This window comes from Gigantopelta aegis, chromosome 3 (genome assembly GCF_016097555.1).
Source record: "Gigantopelta aegis isolate Gae_Host chromosome 3, Gae_host_genome, whole genome shotgun sequence".
Taxonomy (NCBI): Eukaryota; Metazoa; Mollusca; class Gastropoda; order Neomphalida; family Peltospiridae; genus Gigantopelta; species Gigantopelta aegis.
Window position 1 is genome coordinate 36565753 of NC_054701.1, and position 19759 is coordinate 36585511.

Below are 19759 nucleotides of genomic sequence, written 5' to 3' on the forward strand. Positions count from 1 at the left end.
ATTTATTATTATTATTATTATTATTATTATTATCATTACCATCATCATTATCATTACTGTGTATCATTATTAATATTATTGATTTGTGCAGTCATTTAGTCATGACTTCGGGAATACTAATTCAGTTTTCAACCATAATACATGTAGTATGTAGGAAGTACAGTCAAACCTGTCCTAGCAGCCACCTGCCTTAAACGGCCACTTTTCCCTCCCAAACGATTTATAATGTAAATGCACCTGTAATAAGCTATGTTATGCTTTTCGTGTGTTACCAAGTCATCAAATATAAATTAAGTTAAATTTTGCAAAGCTAATTTACAGTAGTAAAAAAATCAACAACATAAAAAAAAAAAAAGCACTAGTACTATACATAGGCAGGGCCCTATATAATATATGCTTAATATCATGATAATAAACTATAAATTTATTTATATTTTTCAGACTCGTAGTCTGTTGTCAGTGTTTGAAAAAGATGCACTAGGATTGAAAAAGTATACGTCAAACCTACATAGCTGTTGCCAGAGGGTAATGTCAGCACAGGTGAGTGGTGTTATCCATTTTAATTTAGTGACAGATGTATGTCATACACAAATACTGGACAAAATTACCCCAGTTTTATAATAACCTTACTGGGTTCATACACGTCGTGGAAGTCCAGAAAAGTCGAGGAATTTGAAAATGTAAAATTTACCAGGCCTGGATTATCCTAGAATTTTGAGTTAGTCATAGAAGGTTGGAAAATAAAGCTTTTTTTTTTAAAACTTTTTTTTTTCATTTAAAATAACCATAGCCAGAAGAGGTTGGCAAAATGCATAAAAATATTTTAATAATACTGAATAATTAACATTAGAAATATTGCTGATTGCAGCAAAAATGGAATTTGTAAAATCCTAGAAATGAAATGAAAATGTCCATAAAAAGTCACTGAAAGTTTTGGAATTTGGTCAGTAACAAATTACAAACCCTGCTTAAAAACAGTTTATGAAATCTATCATGGAGCAAGGAATTAAAAATGTATTAACTTGTACATGTAGTGCAAAATTCAAAACAACCAGAAACGAAAGTTGAAATATATATTTTCAGAATGAATTATGTTCTGCTACACAAGGTTTGGCCCAACAACTACGAGCTTATGAACTTCAGGTTTGTCCATTTTTATTTGCTAAGCTGAGAAGAAACTGTTTTTGTTAATCTGAACTGTTAATTCTTTAGTGTAACATTAAAAATACATAATAATTTATATGCTCAACATATTTTATTTTGGTTTATTTGAATTTGTTTTGAGGTGATAGTTATTTTAGATGTTTTCAACACACTGACTTTTGACACAAAAGTTAAAATATATTATAGGACCACTATAAAGGTAAAGATGGAAGATCCGTATTTTAATTTTATTTTAACCCCAAATGATTCTTGTTTTTCAATTTTTGTAATTTCATATGTATCATAGATTGAGATTACATGTATGTAACAAATAATGTGACAGACAAGAATGCACTTATTTAAGTATATTAAATCTCAGTGTTTTTTGTTCAAGAAAATGAGGATCTGAATAAATAATTATGTGGAATTTAGAGCTAAAATGAATTAAAACATATTTTCATGAAGATATCTAACTTTTACACAAGTTACAGATATTTATTTTATTCATTATGCATTTGTTTTAATTTAATTTATTCCCCAGAAATTTCCCTTGGAAAGTGATGACAGTATTCTCACAACAACCTTAAAACAGTTTGCAACCTACATTGATGAGGTGAGAAGGTCGTTTGGTTCTAAGATAGATATTTACATGGTACATCTTGCCATTGGAGATTGACTTTGCTAACCCACAGAATATAATTGTCGTGTTCTTTAACTGAAGTTTAATTAATTAAATTTTTCATGCTTGTAAAATGTTGAAGGAAAGGAATATTTGTTTAACAATACATCAGCACAATTTAAAATATGACTATTTGTTGTCTTGGTCACCACAAAAACAGTCAAGGATCTTTTATATTCACTTTCCCATAGATGTTTGAAATACCAATTATGGGGACACATGTAGGGATGAAAAAAAAAAAGCCCAGAGAATTGGTCTACGGCATTTGATATACCATAGATACTGGCCTCGGTGGCGTCGTGGTAGGCCATCGGTCTACAGGCTGGTAGGTACTGGGTTTGGATCGAGGCATGGGATTTTTAATCCAGATACTGGCTCAATGGGTAGGTGTAAACCACTTGCACCGACCAGTGATCCATAACTGGTTCAACAAAGGCCATGGTTTGTGCTATCCTGCCTGTGGGAAGCGCAAATAAAAGATCCCTTGCTGCTAATCGGAAGAGTAGCCCATGTAGTGGCGACTGCGGGTTTCCTCTCAAAATCTGTGTGGTCCTTAACTATATGTCTGACGCCATATAACTGTAAATAAAATGTGTTGAGTGCGTCGTTAAATAAAACATTTCTTTGATATTCCATAGTCTACTGAGAGCGACTGATACTACAACTAACCCATAACACATCAGGGGAGACTACCACCGAGCTACATCCTGCATCTTCAAACCTGTTATTTATTTACAGATTTTGAAATAAATTGTGAATATTGTTAAAATTCGGCACCAGTTTTGCCTTTAACTAAAATAATTTAGAACCCCATATTTCTCATTTACTATTCCTTTGACAGTTTCGTTTCCGACATTGTGTACAATTGATGAATCAGCCATTTGCTGTTTCTGTAGTGGGTGTTTTTCCAGTTTCAGCTGGTCTTTCACTGCAGTATGTGCTGTCCTGTCTCAAGAAAATGGCATAAAAGATCCCTTGCTGTCATGTTGGACATTTATATTAGAATTTAGATTATACTGTTAAATAAATATTTTCTGCTCTTCGTTTCTTTAGGTGAGCTCGGTTCAACAGGTTCTGTCATCTCAGTTTTCAGAAACAATGATGTACCCATTGAATAAGTTCTTACAAGCAGACATGGAAGGTAAGTCCAGTATAACTGATCTGTGTATATTAATTCCCTACCGGTCCAACCAGAGGGGACTGTAGGTTTCATTTTTTTTCTTCTGTCAGTCTGTCTGCCCATCTGTCCCACTAGTAGTTTTGTGGATGTTTTTTTCACAGTGCCTTGAAATATTGAGCTGCAATTTTGTGTGTTGCTTTACTATGTACTGTTACAGATTAAGTTTGACTTTCATGGCGATTTAACCATTTTTGATAGTTATGGCCCTTGAACTTAGGAGATAAGACAATTTATTTTCTGTATTTTTCGTTTTGCAATACCTAGAGATACTGAGGTGAAATTCATTGTATAGCTTTATCTTGTTCTGTTACAGATCAAGTTTGATGTTCTGGCAATTTACCCATTTATGGTCCATGTTTTTAGGAGATACAAACAATTTTAGTGTCCAGTAAGGGACATGTATTTCTTTAGCAGTACTCTCAGAATGCTTGTTAACATGGATGTGATTGCAGTCCATCATTTGCAAAAATGAATTACTTCATTAGAACTGAATGTATCAAAAGTCCATGGCTTTTAACAGCTGTCTGTCTGTCTGTCTCTCTTCGACATGCAATAAGGAGATATAGAAACAAGTCTACAAGTGGTCTGTCAAAGGTCACTATTTTGTCTTAAAAGTCCACTTTTACTTTTTTGTTAATTGAAAAAGAGGAAAATATATGAGAGAAGTGTATTTTTCTTTCTGACACATTTAAATAATGTTTACAACTGCGTGTTAAATATTCCTTCACTTCAATCTTGGACTCTTTGCTAATATGTCTTCTTACTTTCACTTCAGAAATCAGCACAATGTTTGAAATGTTCCAGATTGCAACTCATGGTAAGGCCACCTGTTATTGTATAGAAAGATTAAAAGTTAATGCTATCATCTTGAGTATATTTCAAGTCTTTAAGCATAATTTTGAATAGACCATGAACTTTTGTTTTCTTCCCATGTTGCACCATTCTTGGATTTACTTTAGATATTATATACATTATCAATCTAGGTCGCATTCACATGCAGATTTAGGGAAATTGACAACTCCTGCAAGAATGTCATTCAGAAATTCTTGTGAGAGAGATTAGATGTATAATGTGCCGAAAATTTTGAAAAATATACTTAGATGTAAAAAATCATTAGCTACCCAAACTTTCTACATTTGTATGAACATAATCATGATGTACATTGTATGTGCGTCATGAATATTTATAATCAATATTTGAATAAAAAGAGAAAAAGATGCAAACATTTTTCAAAATAACACTCACCTGCTACAAGCACACAATTCTGATGAATAAAAGGTTGTGTTAAATTATTTCACTTTTCCTCAACATTTTGATTTTTAAAAAAATTAAATTGTTGTGATAGCAAGATACTAATTCAATGAAGCTCTTTGTTGGTAATGTTATTATTGTGATTTGTTGTACAGAGCATGAACAAGCTTTGAATAAATACATGAAGTTACCACACAAAAGAGACAACGAAAAAGCTAGGATTGATGCAAATGATGAACTCTACGGTATGAGGAAGAAATTTCATCAGGTAATTTTATAGTAATTAATATATTTAAAACTTTTTTTAATTTTTTTTTTATATATCCCCTTTCTTTTCTCTCATTTCATTTCAACTTATTTTCGTGTATATATCCAGTGAAGATTCAAGCACACTGTCCTGGGGAAACATTTCAGCTATTTGGGCTGTCACTTCAGCTATGTGGGCTGTCACTTCAGGGTGTATACTACCAAATAAAATCCCATAAACGACAATAGTAACATATGTGGCTAAAACTCCTATCTGCAACGTATCAATCGACATAAACACCACAGATATAAATACTACCACCCCTCACACTTAAAGTGAATCAGAAAAAATTAGGGGTCAAGCTGCTCGTTTCTGAGATAACTGGTAGCGTCTATGACTACCCTAGTTCCGCACAAAATTCGAGTACTTTTTTTTACAGGTACCCCATACATGTTTCAAGCACAAGGCTACTTGACACATTGGTACTAGATGAAATAAAATTGCATATTTGTTTACCCAGATGAAACTATTATTGTTTACAACCAATACACTCACATTTATAACCAATCACAGGACTTGTGGTGTTCACTTCTCTATCAAAAGTTGGGTGCACCTCGAACTTTGACCCAGCCGGAAGTTATTTGGTTTAGTACCTCCTTCAGCTATCTGGGCTGTCTGTCCAGGACAGTGGGTTAGTTGTTAGTTGATTAGTAGTTAGGGAAAGAGAATAGGTCGTAGTGGCCTTACACCTACCCATTGAGCCCTTAAGAACTTGCTCTGGGTTGGAGCTGGTACCCGGCTGCGAATCCTGTACCTACCAGCCTGTAGTCTGATGGCTTAACCACTGCACCACTTAGGCCGGTCTTTTCTCTCATTTGAATTCCATCTTAGTTCTTGACAATCTGGCAGCTCCTCCTATCTTTCCACTTCTTTCGCTGTCCACCTCCACATCCTGGTCCTTGTATCTTGTCTCTAGTGGCCATCCATATGCTTGCCATTTCCCATCAGCTTTAGCTGTGGTCAGAGTTTTCTAGATATGGTAGCCCCACTCCCATAGCTAGTGATATTCAATGTTTGATTAGTAAATAACTACTATTGGCATGCCTGATGGCTAGTGAAAAACATGTTGTCAAATGCTGCATTTTGTAAATATGAGTATCCTGTCCCCAACCCCACCCTCAATCTTAGTGTTTTTAATCGCTATCTCCCTCTTTAGGTAACATATCTGATTATTACTATTAGTAAACTTGTATTAACTAAAGTAGGGCTAGTGAATTTTTAAATCGCTGATCCCATGCCCAGTGGATTTTGTATAAATTCTAGAAGCCCTGCTGTGGTCGTAGTCTGAACACTTGGAGAATGTCAGTGGTTACTTCTGACACTGTACTTAGTCACTAGCGATGTCTGAGGTTAAGCCCATGATGGGCGTGTTTGAAACATTTGTGGTATAGATAAGAAGCTCGTAAAAGTTTCAGCTCAGCTCAGGCATTGTTACGAGGCACTTGTAACCACCTAGTATCCTCCATACTACCTGCAGTCATTAGTGGACAGCTCCAAATTCAGAATAGGAGAAAACTGACAGAATAGATCGAAATCGTGGGAGAAATTGTGAAGTGTTTTTACATTAAGATAATGAGAGTGTTAGACAAACGATGATAGATGAAAAACATGAATGAACGTGGTTTTGACAGGATTTGAACTAAGGTTATCAATCTTGATTTTGTCCTAAAATTGTTTCTTGTGTCGTAATGTTATATGCTATTGGATACTTTTTTTCCTGATATAAAAGTTAGTGCTAGTTATTCTATAGGCCCCTGCGCGTGCTGTAATCTCACCGTTGTGCAGGGATGTAACATTGTCTTTGAGAATGGCCAATACAGCACAAAATTGAAGTTTTGAGTAAAAGTCAGTATCTATCTGTGATATTTGTGTTTTTGCACAGTTCTTTACACTGTGTTTTTGTTTAAATCTTGAATTTGTTTGTTTGCATTACCATAGTTTGACACCCAATGGCCGATGTATTTTTCGTGCTGGGGTGTCATTAATTCATTCATTATTCTATAGGATAACTGCCACTCAACTATTGGATACCTTTTTATTTGTGTAAAAGTTAGTGTTAGTTTTCTTTATGAGGACTGCCACTCAGTTATAGGATATTTTGTGTAAAAGTGCTGGTTTTCTTTAAGAGTTAAGAGGACTGCCACTCAATTATAGGATACTTTGTGTAAAAATTAGTGTTGGTTTTCTTTAGGAGGACTGCCACTCAGCTGTTGGATACTTTTTCTTAGTGTAAAAGCTAGTGCTAGTTTTCTTTAGGACTGCCATTTAGCTATAGGATACTATTTCTTTGTATAAAAATTGGTGTTAGTGTTCTTTAAGAGGACTGCCACTCATCTGTTAGAGACATCGCAATTTACACAATACAGCTCAAAGGATATTTACACAGATGTTATGACATGCACACATGAATCACTGTCATGGCATTGTATGGTCTTTCTTTGTACAGTTTATGTCCTTTTGTGTTTCAGACATCCCTGCATTACTACTCGTGTCTGAATGCTCTCCAGTACAAACGCAAATGCTGCTTGCTAGAACCTATTTTGGGTTACTTCCACGCTCAGAGGGCCTACTTCCAAATGGGCCATGACACAGTTTGGAAACCAGGCATTGAAGATTTTCTTGGCAACATAGCAGCTAGTGTGCAGAGGTATGCAATACTGGTTGTATTCAAATTATTTTTAATTATATATAATAGGACTTTATAAACATTCTGCTGTTATTCTATTTACTGGATTCTGATTCCATGATATCACTAAATTAAATATCTTTTTTTGTTCTTTGTATAATACGAAAAAATTACAAATGAAAAAGCTAACAAAATCTTTACTCGTTTGAATTCCATCTCATTTCTACCCAATCTGGCAACTCCTATCTTTCAACTGCTTTTGCTTGTCCACCTCCACATACCAGTCCTTGTCTCTCCAACCCTGACAGGTATATAGATACTGATGTTCTAAGCAAGAAAATATATTTAATATGTAGTACTAATCGTTGCAGTGCAACAAAGTCAGGACAGTCCCTTTAATAAATGTATCAGTGTATTGCAGTCACGTATTGAGTATAAAATTGTTTTGATATGCTAGATGAACAACAATTCGTATATTCTTTTAATCAAATTGGTTTTAATTGACCTCTGACATATATTATACACTCAACTGTAACTGCATTTTTGAATAGCTAAGAATCCATTCTCATCATTTTGCCACACATGAAAATTGAAATATGCTTACAAACCCATTCTTACATCCTCAAATTGTTTTGGAATTAATTTTCTACACTAGGACACATTAAAATGCACAATATTGTTTATATTCTATTAATATTAATCCGTTAGATTTTTAATGACATCTGATATATAGATTTTTTTTTTTTAATATTTAGAATTTTAACATATGAATTGTGTTGTGACTTGTCCATGTGTAGTGTTCACCAGGAGATGGCGAAGGAGACCCAGAAAACGGTGGAGCTGATCGACAATATAGAGAAACAGAGCGCTCACCTGTATTACGCCGAACCACCCATCGACATGCCCTTCATTCCACCCAACACTGCTCTCATACAGAAGGCTGGATACCTCTACCAGAAAAGGTGATCAATATTTCTCTTATCTTTCTTACATGAAGATATATTTACTTGATCTTTAATTATGTTGTATGGTCTGGCTGTGAAAGTTACATGAATTTGTGTTATTTGTACCATTACCTTAGTTTGACACCCAATAGCCAATGTATTTTCTGTGTTGGGATGTCATTAAACATTCGTTCAGTCAGTCAGACTTGAAAATGTACTGATCCTTAAGGCAAAGCCACGTGATATGAGTGCCTCAAATGAAAATACCAGATTGCATAGCAACCAATACATTCGTAATGTGGTCTTGTGAAAATCAGCTATTCTTGTACGAGGCAATCGTGTCATGTGACTTTGCCTTTATTGATATACATGTGTAGTTTCAAAAGTTATATATTAATTTTGGAAACTGTTTGGTATTCGTCTCTTGTGGACAATACCTGTATCACAGTGAGGAACAGCATGTACAGAGGATGCGATACTAAAGAATTCTTGTATTTTGGGGGCATGGAATGTACTATCCCATCTGTGGGATGCTGCTTATAAAAGATCTCTTACTGCTAATAAAAAAGAGTAGCCCATGTCAGCAACAGGTTTCCTCGTTCAATTATTTGTTTTGTTTCTTAACCGTACGTCCAATGCCATATAATAAAAATGTGTTGAGAGTGTTGTTAAATAAAACCTTTCTCCTTCGTTGTTTTTTCAGTAAACAGGCCCTGATTGCTTCCAAATGGGAGAAACTGTATTTCTTTACTCAAGGTGGCAATCTCATGAGTCAAGGGAGAGAAGAGGTAATGTACAATGTCATGTAGTTTTACTTTCAGTCCGATATTTGTGCAGTGTATTTAGTTTTGTGGATATTCCTCCGTGTTGTGTTGTGCACTGAAAAACACATTGGTCAACCTTTCTCTTTCAGACTATGAATATTCCATCTGAAATTTTTTTTAAAATATTTTTTATTGTTATTACTTTGAAGCAATAAAACAATGTGAAAATTGGTGCTAAGCAAAAGGTAGTTACTATTCCTTCTGCTGTTGCTACTGCTGCTGCTACTACTACTATGTAACTTATTGCTACTTCTACAACTACTACCATTATAATACTGATACTACTTGCGCTGCTACTAATACTGATACTACTTAATATAGACTAATTCTGTTAATACTACTACTAGTACCAATTTTATGTAGTACTATTATACCAGTCTTGCTGCTGCTACTAAAATGACTACTACAACACCTGTTCACTAATTGCTGTACACTAATTTAATACATGTACATGTAGGCCTGCTAATGTAAAAGTGTACAAAGATTATCGTACCCAGTGGATCTATTAATAGAGCATGTGACTACTTATTGCATATAAAAATACATACATTTTAAAAAAAGTATTGTGAGCATTAAATGAAAATCATGTGCATGAGTATTTCCATATCACAAAATCAAAAATTTGATCACAAAGTCAAAAATGTGATCACAAAATCAAAAATGTGATCACAAAGTCTAAAAATTGATCACAAAAAAAAAAAATTGTCAAAATATTTTATGCATAGTTCCCTCTTATTTTCTCTGGGGCGGGACGTAGCCCAGTGGTAAAGCGCTCGCTTGATGCGCTGTCGGTTTAGAATCGATCCCAGTCGGTGGCCTCATTACGCTATTTCTCATTCCAGCCAGTGCTCCGCAACTGGTGTAACAAAGGCTGTGGTATGTACTATCCTGTCTGTGGGATGGTGCATATAAAAGATCCCTTGTTGCTAATCGAAAAAGAGTAGCCCATGAAGTGGCGACAGCGGGTTTCCTCCCTCAATATCTATGTGGTTCTTAACCAAATGTCTGACGCCATATAACTGTAAATAAAATGTGTTGAGTGTGTAGTTAAAAAATTCCTCCTTCTTCTTATTTTCTCTAAGCCAGGTATATTTCACATTTCATGACTATAACATGACTATATCATTTACATAATAATATTAATATTAATATAGATAAATCAGTTTTTTGTCGGGTTTGGGGTTTTTGTTTTTGTTTTACTTTGTTTTCTTTGGGAAATTTTTGGTTTGTTTGTTTATGTTTTGTTTCATATAAAAAATATTTTTGCTTCAGTTAGTTCTTTGTTGATATATTTCTTTTGGTTTGTGTTTGGGAGGGAGGGACTTCAGTTAACATGTAATTCTCACTGGTATTTTTTTAATGAAATAAGCATATTTTTTCGTATTAAGTATTAAAATTAATATTTAAATTTTAGGGCATGAGATAGACGCAAATGTTCATTGTTGATATTTGATGTTTATACAAACTAAATTTATGTAATTTGTAAAACTGAATGTTAAACTTTTAACAAAAGAAGCATATTATTGTCCTTTAAAATATTCTTTGTTTATAAATTTGAAAAATTGGAGCTTCAATATTTTTGCTGTCTAAATTGAGTAATTTGTACATGTAGGTATACAATATCCTGTTTCTAATATTTTAATGAAATAAATGTATTTTTGTCATTTGTTATATTCATTGCTTTTAATTGTCTTTAGTTAAAAATTAAAACTAGCGCTGGTGCTTTTTGCTGTTCATGTAACATCTTGTGGCAGTTTATCATCACAAAGGCAGTTTTTGTTACCTATTGGCCATGTGTCTTGTACATGTGTAAATCAAAGAGTACAGTGTTCCGTTTTCTATTCTTGCCATCTAACTTCACTTTCACTTTTTCTTTCTTGCGCCCTGTTTGTGGTTTAGGTCAGTAGTTTACCACTGCCTGATGTAAGTAGCTTGCTTTTCCTCATGTAAAATGTCACTGCAGATTTGTTTATTTTAATTTATTGTTTTGTTCCTTCCATTATTTAATAGTTAAAAAGTCAAACTGCAATACACATATAGCTGAATGTGAAACTGCAGATTCAGGGATTTTTTTGATTTTTTTTTTTAAATTATTATTGTCTTCCATTGTACATGTGTGTGAAAAAAAACTTGTAGTTCTGTATATTCAAGACAACTTTTTTCTTTTTCTTTTTAATTTTTAAAAAATTAAAATCCCCCCAACCTCCTCCCCCCCCCCCCACACACAATTGCTAGCTGTCAGCAAAGTTTTATCTGCTCATTTCTGTGCCAACTGCTTATTTTTTGTATTTTAATGTCGAGTGACCTGCTGTACTTTCATTGTGCTTTTCAAACAAAAACCCTCATTCTGATTTCATTATTTTTATAAAGACTTGTATTACTGTACAAAAAAAAAATGGAAAAGCTTTGCACCCCAACCTTATTTTATAACCAACATTCTGCTTGTGAATTTTTATTTTTTTTTTTTAGAGTGATTTTATTAGATACTTGTACATGTATATCCATTCTGTGCGCACACCCAATTTTTATCCATGGCTTGTCCACACATGTCAAATATTTATTTTCTTGAATAAAGAAGTAGAACAGAAAACTGTAAAATAATCTTTATCATATGTAGGTACCTAGAATAAAAGTAGGTGCTTGGGTTTGTTAGTTGTAACAATGTTGTTCAAATTGTAAAACATTTAAACATTACTTTTGACAAAGAAGCATGCTTAGATGTCCAGTGTTATCTGCTGTGTTGTATTGAATATGGGCAATTGCCTTCATCTTGCCAGTATGTGATGTTAACACGTTTATGCAAGACAAGATATTTATTTAGTTACTGAGGCCACATTTTTAACTCATTGATGGCTAGTATTGTTCTGATGGTAGAAATTATTGTGAAGTCCATGCATAACTCAATATTCATAATTGGATAATTTGCAATTATAGGCCATGAATTTGGCTAATTAGAGAGCAAGGCCATTTAGCCTTGACTGGTGGAGATTGTTTTTAGGACATTATGGCCAAAATACAGGGCAACAAGCCAAACTTCAACAAGTGTATTAATATAACACAACAGGACCCATTAAAAATAAATAAGTATGAACATTTTTATGTTTGTGTAATAAAACAACTTTTGAGGAGTCACGTTTGTGTATGATAACCAATAACATGCAAAATAAGGCCTGGCCAGTTTAGCCATAAGATTCTATTTAATTTTTAGAACATTGTAGCATATGACTAGGGCACTGCAGCGATTACAGTTTGGTTATCTTGTTAAAGTGATTCCATTTATTGTCAGTTTCTGGTTGTTCTGTGAAGATTGGTCAGAAAATATCAACTGTAAAATGTCTCTTTCATTTAAATTGTATAACATTTGATAAGCACCGAAATAAGAAACATATGCATGTAAATGTTTATTTTCCTTTCATTTATGTTGTAAGTTGATAAATAACTTGCATTCTGTAATAACTATTTAACTGATGGTATGAATAGAAAGATGATCAGTGATTACCGGTGAACCAGTGCAGGGTGTAACTTGGTGATTTATTATAGTGTTCGCCTGAGGTGCAATTCATCTGTTTTAACCCCATCTTATTTAGTCCCCCGTCCCATCCAATCCTACATCCCATCCAGTCTCACATCCCATTCAGTTCCCCATCCCATCCAGTCCTCCATCCCATCCAGTCCCCCATCCCAACCAGTCCCCCATCCCAACCAGTCCCCCATCCCATCCAGTCCCCCATCCCATCCAGTTTTCCACGATTGATACTTCAAAGACTGTTGTATGTGCTTTCCTGACTACAGTGGGAATTCAGTAAGTTTGAATGGTAGTAGATGTAGTTATGGGGTGAAATCTAGCATCACTGGTAGAGCACTCATCTGAGCTGGTTGGGTCGTAGAGTTAAACCCACCTCAGTGGACCCATTCTCTGATTGGGTTTCCCTCCATCATAACCAGTGCTCTACGACTGAGATGTCAAAGGCCATGGTATGTGCTTTCATAACTATGGGGAAATGCATATAAGAGATTCCTTGCTGCTACGTAATTTGAAAAAATAAAGGTTTCCTGTATGACTGTCAGAAGCAATAAATATTTGATCAATAAATCAATACCATCTAGTGTTCAACTAAACACACCTTATAGCTGCATGTACATGTATATGCCTGTAGTAAGATTCATCTTGGATTTTCAGTTGACATGTTGGTTTTAAAATCGGGAATATGTAGACTATGAATTACAAATTTTAGGGTATTTAAAAAATCAGAGAATTTTATTTTATTATAAATTGTAAAGACATAGTATAATAGATTACAGGGTTTATTTCAGACAAATACTGATTCCTTTTGATACCATATGGTTTAAAATAAATGTTTTACATATAACAGGTAGCCGACTTCATCCCAGTATCTTTGAATTTTTAAATAGGTGTTGATGATTTCCAGGTACATGTATCTGAAGGCTTTTATTGAAAAGCTTTTAAAAATATCACTGCAACAGCTGTGCTTTTCATACATGTAGTTAATGTAACTCGTTTGGGAATTACACTTTTTAAAACAGATTTTGCTACCAGTATCTCTTTTTCTTAAAAATACCTGAGTAGCAGCGATCATTGTTTATCATCACTGCTTCTCTTTTCTCATTGACTGTTTCAGTTTGCTGGTAGCCATATGGTGGATCTTAATGAAACTCATTTGGGAATTATACTTTTGAAATACATACATTTTACCAGTATTCGTTTCTTAAATTTACCCAAGTAGCAATCTCTGTTTATTATAACTGACTCTGTCTTCTCTTTGACTTTCCAGTTTGCTGGTAGTCTTGTGGTGGATCTCAACGAAGATGGTGTGATGGCTGAACCAGTGACGGATGATAGACGTTTCGTCTTTCAAGTTGTATCAGCTAATAATAAAAAGTATGATTTTAAACATATTTGATTTCGTCACATGTGTATATAAGCAGTGGTCTACAGGGCGTATAATGAATAAGATGCTTTAATATTTATAAGCTTGATATTTAAAAATAATAGTCTTTAAAAAATCATCCTGATGTCTGCAGTAAGAAATTAAACATGTGTTATTTAAACTGAAGAGTTGTTGTTTGATCAATTCTGTCATTAATAAATATGGTTCACGTACAGCCATTTTAAACAAACATGTTCGCTGTTCTTTTTTAAATAATATTATTATTTATTGTTATTATTATTGAAAATGAATTTATTTTCAATTTAAAATATAAATTATTATAATTATATATATATATATATATTTTTTTTTTCTCATTAGGTGTGTATTACAAGCTGAAAATTACAGAGAAAGAGATGAGGTAATTTTTAAAGCACTTCAAGCTGTAAGCTCGCTGTCCCATGTAATAACATTGTTTTCTAATGCAAAACACAAACACAACTACAGTTTTAACAAATATATAGTTTTGCTATCAAAAGGTATTGTCCTCTATCTTGATATAGCATGTAAGCCTGTATGCCTTTTTTTTTAATACAGTGTTACACTAAATAGAAAAGTTATTCTTTTTTTAGAAGAATAACTTTGCATTGTATGTAAATACATGTATATAAGTCATATAAATGATATTAACTTAATTATTGGTACATGGTTAGTTTAATATGCCAGCTTAGAAACTGAACCTATTCATAGATGGTTGCAAAAATGTGTTGAATTTGGGGGTTTTTTCATTTCTGTATTGTTTCTGGTAGCTTTTAGTTATTTCGGGGATTAACTAGGTTGTATTTGACCATTTGTGGATGTTAATGCTGGTTTTACTGTTGCAAATTGAGTTTTACCAGTGATACAAAGTGGAGACTGTAAAATGGATATTTGTGACTGTAAAACTAGCATTTATTATTTTATATTATAAAATTTAGGGTAACGCACATGTTTTTCAGAAAAGTTTCAAAGGTGGTATTTTAAAAATAAGTATATTCATCAAAACATTGAAAGTAACTTATGATATGAAATAGACTTGGGGAATCCCCCAAATTTCCGACATGTTAATGCTGGCTGTAGTGTTGTAAATGGTTTTGATTAGCCAATAAAATTTCTCGTTAAATGTCGATTGAATTAGAATGTTGTTTTTGTTTACAGTGGATAGCAACGATAAACAACATAGTACGAGATAGTGGATATGTGCGTGGCAGAGCTGCAGCAAAAAAGAAGGTAAGTTTACTAGCATTGTTGTACTTGTTAAACAGACAAACCTTTATGTTGTTACACACTAATGATTCAGTGAACCAGGACAAGTTTGAATGTACTCGATGAGTCTAAACCATACCAATTTGATTAGGAGCCTGAATACTAAAAGTTGTTTGAAAATCGAGCCAGTTCTATTCCAGTGAAACCTCTCAAGACTGAACCCTCTGTAAACTGGAATTCCCTCAAAACCGGATGTTATTCAAAGTCCCTTTTTAAAAACCAGGACATAACTTAACCTCTCTAAACCTCTTATAACCAGACCATTGTCTTGGTCCCAAGGCTGTCTGGTTTAGTGGGGTTTCACTGTTCCTGATTTAGTAAACTAGACTATGGGTGGCAGTCCTCTGGTGGTGCAAGATGGTTGAAATCTCCAGTAAAGATCTCTGGAGTGGCTGTCCTATTGACGAGGCACTGGATAGAGATTTATAGAATCAACCACTATATTTTGCCAAATGCCCATTCGACTCTGCATTGTGCAGAGATACAGTCCTAACCATGTATTACGGTTTTGTCATTCAGATTGTTTGTCTGCTCACAAAAGCCATACATTTGACACTTTGTAACAATATGCTGAGTAGATGTTAAAGAAACATTTCTGTTCTTGCTTTCTTTTTTAACGTATAATGAATTGTATTTTTCAGGAACAAACCCCAAGTATTGGATCTCTTAGAAGCCAGTCTTCTGATGGCCAGCCACACCCAGAAACCGCCAGCTCAGTCCGGTTGGTGTCAGCTGCTTGTATTTGCAAAAAATTTTCAGTTATGTTCTTGGCTAGAAGTTCATCTAGTTGATGTGATAAACAGAGCATTACTTGCCCCAGTCCCTCATCCCAATTTTTTTTTTTTAAATAAAATATAATTGTTGATAACTACAATGGAACATTAAACAAAATTAAGCTGTGTAATCAATTCAAATGTGTTCTGGCAGTTGAAAATCAATTTTAGTGTTAATCAAAATTTCCTCCCTTACATCATTTAGTGTGTATTTTTTCAACCTGAAATAGGACCACATGACGTCTGAACTCATTCACAGGGAGGATGTACACAACCAATGCCTGAACCATGTATAGATAAGACAATTTATATACAGACTCTACTATGCCATATTTCCCCTTTATATGTAACTGGTATCATCAATGCATGTACTGTATTTAGCAGTTCATTAATGATCTTAATTCATCATTGATACATGCGTAGATACTTAAAAATAATGTGCTGGGATGTTATGAAACAAATGGGTTTTTTTTAAAAATCTACATGTATGTGTATTCAGTTATTTTAATATATATATATATATATATATATATATATATATATATATATATATATATATATATATATATATGTACATGAATTTGTGTCATCTGCATGCTTTGACATTTTATTCTAGTCACTAGTGGTGATGTTGTTACAAACTCAAGCTATTTTTAATGTCAGATTTGGTTGGTTTCAGGCATATAATATTTATTTTGTGTTTTTTAATTGAATTTTTTTGTTTTGTATATTAAGCTGTCGTAATTTTATTTTAAAGTTAAAACAAAAAATAAAGACTACTTTAATTTTGGAATATTTGGGGACAGTAAATTAAAATATATGGCATACTTGTAAATGGATGAAGTTCATTTTATAAAGGAGTTAAAATAGAATACTTTTATATAGTCATGTGTTTTAATTTATTGTGTTCAGTATTAGTCTATATTGTTATTTTTAAATTTATGTTTTGTGTTTATATTAAATTTATTTTAATGTCAAGTATTATCATTTTAATTTAGTTTGATTTGTGTTGTATTTTTCTGTTGTTTAGTTCAAATCATTCTCAGTCTCCGCCCCCTCGCAGCAGTTCAGCAGACGACCTGATAATTGATCGACCAATCCAGTTCGACTTGGTTTCGCCCACGTTTGCAGGTCAAGGTGCTGCATCTCCACAGTCAGGCCCTCCCAAGTTTGTATTTACAACTTGGTAGACTTTTCTCATGTTATTCTGATCATTTGATAAACTTCTGGAAATCACTTGTAGATGATCCTTTACAAAAAATTATAATTGTTGACTCTAACCGGGTTGATAATTTTAACAGTATAGTCGAAATGAAGTGGGGTTGATTTTCCAAGTGTGCAAAGAAAAAAAATCAAAGAATTTTTTTTTATAGAAACAAAATAATAATACCTTGTAGTAATAATAATAAAAAGGGGTGTTCACAGTTAGCATCTTCATATCCATGCACAGAGTGCATCTTTTTGCTACCTGAATCTTCATCTTAAACATCTTCATTAAAAATATTGATTTTGCTAGGCATATTTTTATCACCTTTAAAAAAAAAAAAATTTTAAATTTATATAAGTATATCCTGGCACTTAGTCCCTGCCTCCTTTCTTTGTACACACCGGAAAGAAAATGCTGAAAATTGTGAACATTCCCTAAATGTTTGATGGCAAAGTAAACCATATTATTTCAACAAACAGCATTCATTTTAAAGTTTCGGCTTTACCTGTTGTTGGTTTTGTGTACAGTTTTGCATGTTTGAAGTATTTTTTTGCAATTCATGTAAAATATGTTTTCTGTAAAAACCTGTATGTAATGGGGTTTGTCATAATTTATTTTATTAATGTAACTGTTTTAGTCATATACATGTACAACAAGATATGTAGCAGGTTTTCTCTCTATGACTGTGTCAAAATAACCATATGTTTGACATCCAATAGCTGATCATAAATAAATCAATGTGCTCTAGCGGTGTCATTAAACTAAACAAACAAACAGAAATGTTAAAAGTTCAAAATGTTACAGCATTAAAGCATTTCAAAATGACAACCAGTATTTTTCACCATTGTATATTTTCCATATTTTAAGTTTTTTATTTGTTTTTGTTTCTATTTTCAGACGAGTTAACCCATTTAACCAGCCTGGTTCAGAAGCTTTGGATTCGGCAAATGAAAATTTGGCATTTGCACAGAACTTTACTGTTAGATTCCTTGGTTCCATGGAGGTGCAGACAGATAGGGGTATGTTATGACTATTATCTATAATAAAAAGAAAATTATTTACAAGATACATTTGTAGTATTTATTTAAAACAAGTATACTGTCCTGTACTTCATATGACATGTACTTAACTTGCAGATTAACTTATTGAATTATTGGATGGCGCTACGGCTCTTCCATTTCAGATCTCGACACATATTCTTGTTCTGTTATCTATAAATTTATAAGGTTTTTTTTGCATCTTTAATTTGTTTTGTTTTTTGTTATTGAAAGTTAAGCAATAACAGGATCGGTTAATACTAAATAAGTTCCCTGAACTTTTGTATGATCATCATGTCCACTTAGTGTTTTCCCTAGCTTGTTTTAGCATGGTGCAGCACCATGCCTCAGTAGCCTAGCACCATCTTGCCTTAATCAGCACCATGCTGCCCTGAGATTAAACAAGCCTCTTTCAGCAATTAATTCTAAAATTGCCTTTATAAAACACCAAAGAAGGTATTATTAATTAATAAAATATGCCTTTTATATCTTTTGCCATTCATTTATTAAAGCAAGCACATAAATTACATTAATGTTTATTTCAATTAATTTTTGTGTATTTTAATGAAATACAAGTGCCCCGAAAATGGTGAAAATGCCCCAACAGTGTTGGTCTGCCATGCCTTGCCTAATTTCTAGGGAAAATCACTACCACTTGTTATATTATGTCATTAATATTCGCTGATATAAATTATAATACATTCATCTACAGTTTTGAGAAGGTTATTCTGTGAATCACATTGGTTTCAGACAGTATAGGAGAAAAATTATGATTCATGAGGATCTAAATATTTTTTATTCCTATTGTTTTTTTTAATTCAGTACTACAATTTAGAAGTTCATTAACTAGTACCTTTATCAAACCTTTTGTTCACAGGAGAACAGCTTGTTCATTCAACAATACGTCAGATAATGGCAGCTAGAGCTATCCACAACGTCTTCAAGATGACAGAGTCGAGACTGCTAGTCACCAATGAGTCCATGAGGTGAGGCTTCATGCAGTCTGATACTGTTTTCTATTCAGTATTCATATCTTATTTCTATATGCATTATGAAATTAATGTAAGTATGTAATGTAATTTTTTTTTACCATACATTGAAATAACAATTATTTTTGCTAATAACTTCATCAAGACTAACTAGTGTGACCATTAGTGTATTCGAAAATTGATCGGTTGGTACAACAAGATTATAATCAATGATCGATGATGAAATTCCGACTGATTCCCAATACTAGTACAAAATATACATGTATCCATTACAAACTAACGGTATGCTCTGTGTTTTTCAGACTCATAGATCCTGATACCAATACTACCAGGGTAGAGTTTGCGCTGGCTGACATATCATTCTGGACTTCACATCCTGAAAATAATAGGTAATGGGAATTATGTCTATTTTACATAGAGCAAAAAAATTGAAAGTATTCTGTAACATTTAAAAATCAATATATATCAAAGAAGAAATTTGCATATTTTATGTACAGAAAAGCAATTGAAATTATTTGTAATGTTTAAAAACCGATATAAATGTCACAAAAAAAGTTTGGACATTTTACATAGAGAAAAACAGTTGAAAGTATTTTGTAACATTT

At 33.2% G+C, this 19759-nt stretch overlaps 1 protein-coding gene and 1 long non-coding RNA gene across 4 annotated transcripts in view; one reads left to right on the forward strand and one right to left on the reverse strand.

Moving 5' to 3' along the window:
• LOC121367964 (DCC-interacting protein 13-alpha-like) overlaps positions 1-19759 on the forward strand; it is a 42264-nt gene that overhangs the window by 6536 nt on the left and 15969 nt on the right. For 2 of the 3 annotated variants that reach the window (XM_041492433.1, XM_041492435.1), the window contains exons 2-18: positions 442-540; positions 1084-1143; positions 1685-1756; positions 2876-2963; positions 3778-3819; positions 4409-4521; positions 7029-7207; positions 7984-8148; positions 8834-8918; positions 13748-13854; positions 14225-14264; positions 15041-15112; positions 15790-15869; positions 16952-17089; positions 18026-18147; positions 19043-19151; positions 19457-19543. In XM_041492433.1, the coding sequence (XP_041348367.1) occupies positions 442-540; positions 1084-1143; positions 1685-1756; positions 2876-2963; positions 3778-3819; positions 4409-4521; positions 7029-7207; positions 7984-8148; positions 8834-8918; positions 13748-13854; positions 14225-14264; positions 15041-15112; positions 15790-15869; positions 16952-17089; positions 18026-18147; positions 19043-19151; positions 19457-19543 (1658 nt within the window). The remainder of the gene's footprint in view (positions 1-441; positions 541-1083; positions 1144-1684; positions 1757-2875; positions 2964-3777; positions 3820-4408; positions 4522-7028; positions 7208-7983; positions 8149-8833; positions 8919-13747; positions 13855-14224; positions 14265-15040; positions 15113-15789; positions 15870-16951; positions 17090-18025; positions 18148-19042; positions 19152-19456; positions 19544-19759) is intronic. The other variant, XM_041492434.1, reaches the window with a different exon arrangement.
• LOC121367967 overlaps positions 19306-19759 on the reverse strand; it is a 37670-nt gene continuing 37216 nt past the window's right edge. Inside the window, exon 2 of the long non-coding RNA XR_005957463.1 lies at positions 19306-19530. This is a non-coding gene — a long non-coding RNA (uncharacterized LOC121367967). The remainder of the gene's footprint in view (positions 19531-19759) is intronic.